Source organism: Acyrthosiphon pisum, chromosome A1, assembly GCF_005508785.2.
Source record: "Acyrthosiphon pisum isolate AL4f chromosome A1, pea_aphid_22Mar2018_4r6ur, whole genome shotgun sequence".
Lineage (NCBI taxonomy): Eukaryota > Metazoa > Arthropoda > Insecta > Hemiptera > Aphididae > Acyrthosiphon > Acyrthosiphon pisum.
The window spans coordinates 48093589-48104031 of NC_042494.1; the positions used below are offsets into that span (position 1 = coordinate 48093589).

General features: G+C 32.4%; 1 protein-coding gene across 3 annotated transcripts in view; it reads right to left on the reverse strand.

Annotated features, from left to right (window-relative positions):
* LOC100161316 (hemicentin-2) overlaps window positions 1-9501 on the reverse strand; it is a 53072-nt gene extending 43571 nt beyond the window's left edge. For all 3 annotated transcript variants that reach the window (XM_016808529.2, XM_008189950.3, XM_001949013.5), the window contains exon 1: window positions 9063-9501. In XM_016808529.2, the coding sequence (XP_016664018.1) occupies window positions 9063-9102 (40 nt within the window). In that variant the 5' untranslated portion in view covers window positions 9103-9501. The remainder of the gene's footprint in view (window positions 1-9062) is intronic.
* Between the last annotated feature and the right edge of the window lie 942 nt (window positions 9502-10443).

A 10443-nucleotide genomic window follows, 5' to 3' on the forward strand; every position in this document is an offset into this window, starting at 1 on the left:
TTTTTTGACAAAGCGCTGCTAACGACCGAAAGATTCAAACTAATAAATTACTAAGGGACTAAGTTATTGCTATTTTTTTACACTCCTGTTAGTTTTTTTTATACAAATTAATCCGTTATGTTCCCAAATCCCCAAGTTGAATGTTTATTAATGAACCAGGTAAAAATACAACCAGGTCAAAGCGAGAAAAATGCTAAAAACAATTCATATTTTTTTATTTGTGTGTTTTTGGATGGTTAAATACTAAACATTGCGTGTAATATGCTTAATAGATCTACAGTCTATAATATACATATCCACATATCCTATATCCAACCCTTTTTGAATTAAAAATATAAATTTACAACAGTCAGATTAACATGACTATTTAATTGCTAAATTATTGTGGTCTAGATTGGTATTACCTCGGGTATTACTGTATTAGTATGGATACTGCAGAATAATCTCATTTATATATTATATATGCTAACATTCAAGTGGTTGACATTAATTCGCAAAGGATATATTATATCAATAAAAAAAAATAATACATATTATAGCTGTTAGTCGATATAAGAGTTTAATATTTTTTCGAACTTTTCCAGTATATATAATATTATGTTATTTATACTATAATAGTAGATGTATATAATTCATGAACATACGTTCAAAGAGTATTGGTTGAGTTCGCCCTCGCGTTAGTTACGAGTGATCAGACTGGATTGCTAGACGCCTACTTAAGAGTCTGGGGTAAAAAATTTTAAATAAGACTTATGCTGGTGTTACACATAAACAATAGAGTGGGCTGTACAAAAAAACGCATCTGGTCAGAACCGGTTTTAAATAGTACCAATATTTCAGTCTAAGTACACAAAATACAATTTTAAAAATTTTTTTTTCTGAAGAAAAATTAAAACAAAATCATCATACACATGAAAGGAATAGATTATTTTAAAATGTTGAATACCTAGTAATAAATTGATTCCCCAGATAATATTTCTGTCAAACATTGATTATCATTTGATTATAAAACATAATATACGTATGTGTATACATTTTGGTAATAACTAATTAATAAAGAGTAGTACTTCTTATTTAATAATATTCACATTTTAGTAATAACTCATACGCATTTTACACATTACGTATGTTCAAATCAATTCTTATTTTTATTAAAACTTATTAGGTAGAAACGAAATATTTTGATCAAAATAAAATAGGTATTGAAAAAAATGATCACATAAAATTAATTTTTGAAATTTGTAAAATAATAAATATTGGATAAAGATTCCATCATAATAGTGAAAAGTAATTTAAACTTGATTAATTTTTATTAGAATTTCTTGCAATATTGTATTTAAATGACAAGTACCTATAATCTCTTTGGTTTCTATAATTTTACAATATACAAGAATTGGCTCAAATGGTCAATTTATAGTTGTTGTAAATACTTTTGAATAAGATTTACTAAGTGTATTATATTATTATTATTGTATCATATTAAGTAATAAAATAACCCAGTAGGTAATAGGTACCTACATATTATATTTAATTATACAAATTAATTTATGATGGGTACCTCATATCTTTTTTTATGGATTTTTTATTTATTTATTTATTAATTTTACCTTCATAAAACATAAGTAATCTATAAATATTAAGTATATAGAATATTTTAATAAATATATTAACATTTAGCATAAAAATTACAAATTAATATATTTAATAAATTACAACTATATTGGTTGTATACATTATATTTATATTTATTTATAAATTCACATTTTTTAAAATTGAATTACTTATCAATAAACTGTATGACTTCTATATTTATAATTCTAGAAATAACCAAAGACACATAAATATGTATATTCGGTAGGTTTTCAAGAACAAATGACTTTGAATATTGTCATCACGTACATAAAACAACAAGTCGTTTGCATGAGTTCACAATTACATTAGACCAATGACAGCTGAAACCAGCGTCAAAAAGTAATACAGGAGGTAATACATTTCTGTAGAATAATAATATTTAATTTTACGGGAAAATGTCCGATAAAAACGGTCTTTTTCGCTTACACGCGGGTTTCAAACAAGGGTGGTCGTAGAAAATATCCCGGAGAATCGCTGCAGGGCCGACATTAAAAAGCAATCTGGCAGATGGCCGCCGTTTTTGTATACCCGTTGTGTGTATATGTGTCACATACGTATTATTACGGCCCCGCAGGATTTACAGAACCGACCCCGAGAGCCAAAACAGTTGAAATTGAATATTCGGAAAGGGCATGGTAAACGAGAAGGAGAGTGGTGGTGTTTTAGTGACACTAAGGGGGAAAATAATTTTTAAAAAATCCGAAAATCCCGAGACGGATAAACATGTCAACACACTTTTCGTCCAGTTTCCGTAGTTTTTTAATTACATTATGTATCAGATGATAATATGTAAAATGTAAATTTGACTTATTATATTATAGTCCATACTAGTAGTATAATATATAGTTGCATATTGAAGCCGAACTGTTTATTTCGTCAACATCATTTGCATAAACATACCTATATCGTTATTAAAAAGAAAAGAAAACATTTGGAGTTATTCATGGACGATAAATGTTCTATAGTCGTAGCAGTATTTGAATTTGACACTCGTTTCGGTCAATCGTTATAATTTAGGATGATGGGAAGAGAAAAACTAGTTTTCGGTCAAACTGTGTATAATACTATATAACATAATAGTATAATGTAACATTAATATTATTATATTTTTTGATAACTTGCCAGGTTCTTAGCGACGTATTTTAATTTTATAGTACTATACAATTATACTGAAAATGCATAATCTTATCTATACCTACGTCCTACGCACCGTCTACAGAGTATTTTACAATTTATACGCCGTTCGTGTTATGTCCACAAGCGGTTTTGTTTTTTAGGTAACTGAACAAAAAAATTTCGTCAACGAGAGCCCCCTTACATAACGTGCAAATCTCAATTAGCACCTTTTTTTCAGAATATTTTATTACTCAGGTCTACACGTCGGTATTGTCGCCAGTCACGCATTGGGTCGGCTCGTGGCACGGACAAAACCATTATTATTTCGATTTTTTTCTTTCCATTCTTCGTAGTCCTATTATTATTATTATATCCTTTCCTCTCTTTGCCACTGTGTCTTTAATCGTCGTGTATACACTCTTAAAAGTCTAACCGACTACGACGACGGTTAATGGACGCGAACTGGTCGTCCGCCGCCGCGACGAGGACTGGGTGGACCGCAGACGTACTGCCACCGTCCATTGTTTCCGAGTCACGACAAGTCGTGTGCCTTCACCGCCACGGCTGTCGTAGCACATACACGCGCGCGCTGGCTCGCGTTCGACCACCGCTTTCAAAATATAAACACACCGCAGACGACCACAGAAGTAGTTTGTTGTAGCTGTTGCTGCGATTGCACAACTTTGACATTTAAAAAAATCGTGCGCACCCGTTTATATCATACTGGTCAACTAATAATAATATAATAATCTAAATAAGGAAAATTTGATCAGAAAAACGGTTATGTATGTATGCGTAATAAATAATAATAACGACAAAAAAAAAAAAAATAATAATATTTTGTTTCCTTATCTGTGCGAGGTACTTATCGGGGATTCGATACCGTGATTTTCTGTTTTCGTCTAACACACGCGTGACATAGTATTTTAGACGTGTTTTTTGCCAAACATACCAATTAATCTAATGAAGCGATAAAAATTCTGAAAACAGATTTAAATTCGTCATCAAGTCTACTTGAAACGACTTTCCCACATTTTTGATATTATCTCCCAAATTTCAGAAAAAGTCATATAAAAAAAAGAGTATTTGATACATTTTTGTATTTCAATTTTTGGAGAAGCTAAAATCAAAAAATCAAAAATGTGGGAAAGTCGATTTCAAGTAGACTTGATGACGAATTCAAATCTGTTTTCAAAATTCTTATCGTTTCATTAGATCAATTGGTATGTTTGGCAAAAAACACGTCTAAAATACTATGTTACGCGTGTGTTAGACGAAAACAGAAAATCACGGTATCAAATCCCCTTAATATGATTTATTTATGATAATATTATATCAAATACTAGATTATTAGTTTTTATTAGTTCGTGATTTGAACAATAACATTAATATACATCTATATTTTTCGTGCAAAGCATCATAATATAGCAACAACAATATTTTATTATTTAATAATATATATTATATTATATTATATGAGTCAACATTCATTGTGTAGAAAAACAACAGTCACGTTTAAGGTTTAACATACCATAAAGTTTGCTCATCTTCGATTAGAATAAAAAGAATAAACAGCCAGACGCAAATTAATGTCATTAGCATAGAAAACGTATTAGGCGAGAGGAAGGAGAGTTATAAAAATTGTCTTGCGACCGGCGCCCTATCGATCATATGTATGCTGCCGCTGCTGCTGCTGCTGCAACGACCCACGTAAAAGTATAATGCGTGTAGTGTCCGCTATATTAAAACTGGTTCCGATATCGTGTAAAACCAGTTTCTCAGCAACATTTATTACAATATATAAATAAAAAAAATAATAAAAAATACGATAAAAACTAAAAATATTATACCTACACTATACTACGCCCACGGCTTACACACATCTACAGACGTGTGTCGGGATAAAATATCATAGCAATAACGTTGCGTAGTTTAGTGTTATGGTCCGAAAATTTATTCGACGGTAATGAGATTCGACATTAGTGCCGACAGTATATTACGATGGGGTCCTCTTTGTCTTGTACACAGCAAGAGAGCACCGTATACCATGTCTGTGTGATTTATCGCCAGGGAAATTGAATATTTACACGCATTTCAACCCCATCGACCTCAAACGGTAGCTGGGGAAGATTATATTTAAATGTAACATGTAACCGGTTTTTTCTCATCATAATAATGTACATAATATAATAGCCTCGAAATTATTTATTTTATTGGTAGTTTATAACCTTAAAAATATCAAATGCGCCATTCGAAGAAAAATATTATGTTTATAGAGATTTGGTTATTACCAGGGCCGTTACGTAAATACTACACGTTCCGCGAATTCCAAATAGGTAAACATAAGATACATTGTCCCTAAACGATTGAGAAATATGAAAACGAATAATATAGTACGGAAATAACATCACAAATAACGGAGTTCATATGATAGCATTAGTGCATTACTATTGTCGAATAACCTAATGGCTGAAATACCTTATACCAGTATAATTTCTTCATAACATGTGTGAAAACGATTTAGACCAATTGCCATTAGAGATTTTGAGATTATATAGATCTCAAAAAAAAAAATGTTATAATACGCCAAAATTGTCGTAAAATATGTAACACGACTACACGAGGTTTTTCTCATTGCAGATTTTAGAGTCTTACGACAATAATCGTAATACTTTCACAAAAAGTCGTATATTATAACGATCAGACCAATCTTATCCAACGGTGACAATAAAAATTGACAATAAACAATAGACAACTAAATGTAATCGACCATAGAAATAAAATTAACACGAATCATAGTAGTTTAGGTAAGAAAACAAATAGTACCAAGTAGGTACAGAGATAAGAAATAAATATTTCTATGCCGAAAATATTTTTTAATCAATTATTACTACATGAGACACAATTTGATTATTTTTTCTGCCCATTCTACCACTATATTATTAAGTTTGTCAATTTCAACATTATAAATACAGAAGACAAGAGTAGACTAGGAAATTAATTGTATTATTATTTTATAAATATTGGGCCATATAAAATATTAGCGGGGCATTATAGATTAAATAGGATAATAGATCACCGTATCGGAATATTTCGTTGCGGGTAGTAAACGATCCATTTTCCGTACCCTAGGTGAAAGAATTAGAGCGCCGCCTCCATGGGGGCCCAAGAACAATGCCGAACGTTGTGAAACCAGCGAAAATATATTATAAACGGTCGTTAGGCCGTCATGTGGCGACAAATAATTAAGATGTCTGAAAACAGAATTATAGAGAGAAAAAAACACATAACACTGCCGGAATTTAAGCACAACTGTGTTAAAGAATCGTTTATTATGCAATAAACCGAAATAATTAAAACAGTATCGCTGTTAGTATCAGATAGAAAAGTAAAAAAAAAACCGTTGAGATACAGCCAATGATGCACTGTAATTTGTGAGCCATGTGTTGCCGTTATTTAAATAATCTAAATAAATAATTGTATGTAGAACAGGATAATATGTAATCAATTCGTCAAATATTTCGGAGAAAAATGACGACGATTCAAAATAAATACCGGCTGGGGAGAAAGTATTCTCTGTCGTACAGACTCCACTAGGCACGGATTAAGTGCATTTCCTAATATAATAAAAAAGCAAGGTGACTAAAAAACATTGAAGAAATAAAAACTTATGTGTCACCGCGCAATTATAGTAATCTCATGTTACTACAAAAAAAACCTGTAGGTTATGAAGGTACATTTTAATATAATATTCAAATTAACCTAGGGACTTCCAAGAAAACTAAAAATATAAATTATGACCATGTTAACATATTTAAAAGGCATTATCTAATACAATATTAATAAACATTTTATACCTAGGGAATGGGTTAAAACTTATAAGCGTTCCACTGTATATTAATATTGTTTAGTTGATCGTATTGTCAAATGCAAACATTAAATCAGGTACTTTACTTATTTTAATTTTTAACCAAGTCATAAACACTTGGATTAGCTAATGATAATTCAATAAAAATGTTATCAGGTTATGTTGCTTGTGAAAATATATTTTCAAACAAAATGTTACTCATTTAATTAATTAATATTATATTCTTTGTGAATATCAGAATACAGAATACTGTACTACTACAACACAGTGCAAATATTCACCGGCACAAGGTGAATTAATTTTTATCGCACATGGTTTGCACTAAGAAATAACGAGCAGAGAATTATAAAACCACCATACAAGATTGAAAGTATAATAATAATTGCATTAGCTATTTGAAGGGATTCTGCTTAAAAGTAAAAACCCGGTAAAACACTAGGTATACAATATTATGATTTCATATTATTTTAGGCATACAAAAACGAATCTTGGGTCACGGTGCAGACCACCCCAGAGGTAAATAATATTTTCGCTAATTTCGTCGGCTGCGCGACGTTTTAAAGAAAAAAGTATAAAACGTTTTTTAACCACCAGAACGTGACTGCGATTCGAGTTCGCATTTACGCATGAATACATCAAATCCTTTAGACAGTCACGCTGACGTCTGGGGTCAAGTCCAAACATTGTCGATTTATTATTGGACAAATTACGACACGTGCATATACCTAATTATTTTACATTTACACATATAATATTATATTAATTTTGAAATCTGTCCCCTATTGATTATATTATACGCACACTGGTCGCCGAAACACACTATAGAAATCGGGCCATTCTAAATGCACGCACAAAAATACACAATACTATCGTATAGGCAAGGAAAGGAGAGTGAAAAAAAAATATCGAAGTATTATTTTACACTGAAAGACCTTCGGGTCGTGCAGACACATTAAACACACGGGCACACAACACTGGCCTGTCAATAATATGTTGCACGTCCAGACTAATACTACCTACACACGTTTTTACCTGGGCAAATGCTCACATCCCCATCTTTGTAAAAACTGGAAAACCTTATCCCCTACAGTGGTTCTCAACAATACATATTTTATTTTAGACTATCTGTTTTGTAGATCTCGTCCGAACGCCGCCGCCGATTTGGACGTCAGAGATTTTAACGGTGCGCCGAACGTTGCATGGATATACCCATAAATCATAATAATAGTCCGAGAGTATTGAAAGAAAATAATGTACCTAAAAAGAAAAAATACGAAGGACGGACAAAATGTGTACAATCGGTAGAAAACAGTTGTATTTCGATGACAAGCGGAAAATCGGTTCCCAAACTCATTAAAAATTCAACAACATTACACCACAAATTTCTGCAACTACAATTCAAATCATAACAGTACGAAAATATTTGCCTATACAATATCTACAATACTATTACTATAATATAGGAATGTAGGATGTAGTACATCTGTACATGATAAATAATATAATATGTAGTAACTTATACCCTACTATTTTTGTTTCAAATAATAACGTAAAAAATACTTTTATAGGTAGTGTATAAAATATAAAAATAATAAAGAAAAACCGTTTAAAAAAACGTTACTCGCGAAGCATTGTTTTTGTTTATCCTGGCCAGAGTGCAGATAAATAAAGTCTTTGTTTAACGAGTCTCATCTCAAAAGACGCATTAAAAAAAAATGTAATGATTATTTTTTATTGTTCTTATTGAATAAGCATTAAATCTACTTAGTTTTGTTCAACGTTTATGCTTATCAATCTCCTCTTAGTATCAAAAGAAATATAGAATTTTATTATATTATTAGGTATATAGATATTGTATGGTTTTTATCACACAAAAATATTCTAAACTATAAAAAAAAAAATATCAACGAAACGGAAAATATATTAATATATTTTTTAAGTATTTGAGATTGGGTAGAAAACGGTTGGAATAGGTCGAAGAAAATGATATTTGTATGTATCGGCTTCGGCCTAGTGTAGTTTTTCGAACGTCCCATGCTACAAAACTATCTATAATGGCACAGCGGTGTCCTATCCGTTTTTTTCCCGCCGTCGCGTTGTCCGGATTGTTGCCCCGTGCCATAGTACGATATTTAATTCAGGTAAAAAAAAAAATGGGGATCCAAAATAAAAGAACGGCGCACACACGTACCACGAGGGGTTTTTCCACATAAAACGAAATTTATCGTTGTCGGTCGAATGTATATTTTTACCTACCCGCACACACACATACACGCATAGGATTTACCGAGCTTAAGACGATCGCGATAAATTTTGAAAGCATACAACCCCGCGGGGCCGTCGGGTCGGTCGTTCGCGGACTACATTATTTTTTTTTTCGGGAGGAGGACTCTGCGCGACGTATGATTAATATTGATAACAATAGTGAATTTTTAAAAACACCAACCTGATAAGTAGACGACGAAAACGCACAGGAGAATCCTCATGGCTGCGGTTCTGCTGCTGTAGTTATTCGTAGTCCGGTCTAGTCGAGATCAACACCGACACATCATCGTGGCCGAATTGGAAAAAACCGATTTGTCGCGTTTCAACGGTCGCACACATCCGCCAGCGAGAGGTTTTGCAAAAAAAAAAAAAGACGCCACTAAAACGATCTCGAGTATAATAATATATTTTGATTATTATCGTATAGTATTAGTCGGCGGCGCGTCGCGAGAGAACCGAAATTCCGTCGACCGATTCGTAATATAAATTTATAATCGTATGTTATAGTAGAAATATCGTGATAATATTATTATGCTCGCGGACGAATATTATTTGTTACGGAGCGCACGCACAAGAACACACGACACACACAGGAAGCCACCGGCCGAATGCTGGGCCGTCCGCGTCGCGCTACATGCGGACGTGGTGGGGCCGCCGGCGGAGCCGGTTTTTTTCATCGTTTGCCGCCGTCGCCTGGGCGCGCGCCGTACCGTGTCGACCTCTGCCGGCCATCAGCGATACCGTTTAAGAAAAACAATTTACGCCATATAAATATAAATAATATTATACGCGATAATAATATTATTGTTATTGTTATTTATAATATAAAATAGCCGCGTAGAGTGGCTCATTGGGATATTTTTGTTTTATGTTTTTCCAACCAGCAATCGACAGAATAGTAAGTTATCGTCCGCGCATTATGATTATCATCATCATCATCGTTTTTAGACCGATAAAATACGTTTATGTGTTATTGTGATTTATAATATTATTATTGTTGGTGTAAGCGGGAAAATCGTTTTCGTTTAAAAAATATAAACCCTAGACATTTGAGTTTAGACCGTTCGAGTTTAAAACCCCCAGCCGTTGAATTATTAATCGACGCGTAGGCATCTAAATAATGTAGATCCGTGTAAGACGCGCATCGCTGGTGATGATAATTTATTTAATCAACCATCGTCTATCAGAGATCTTGAACAAATTGAAACAAAAATACGACAAGATGCAATATTCAAATGGTTGTAGGAAATCAGAGTTGGTTTATAGTTATCAACAGTGGTGCAATTCACAAAGGCCCCCAATTTTGGGGAGTGGGGCGATATGTCATATTCGATAATCATAGTTCATGCTATAATCCGTGATCACACACATATTATTATATTATTTGTTTTAATAAAATAACAATAAAAAATATTATTAATGTCTTTACATTTTTGAGTTTAGAGAATTCGAATAACGAGTCCCTTTGTGAGAAACCTGTATAAAATTAGGTTTATATTATGACTAATAAATAATAATTATTAACTATGAAATGTGAGAAGACAATATTTTTTAGTGTTATG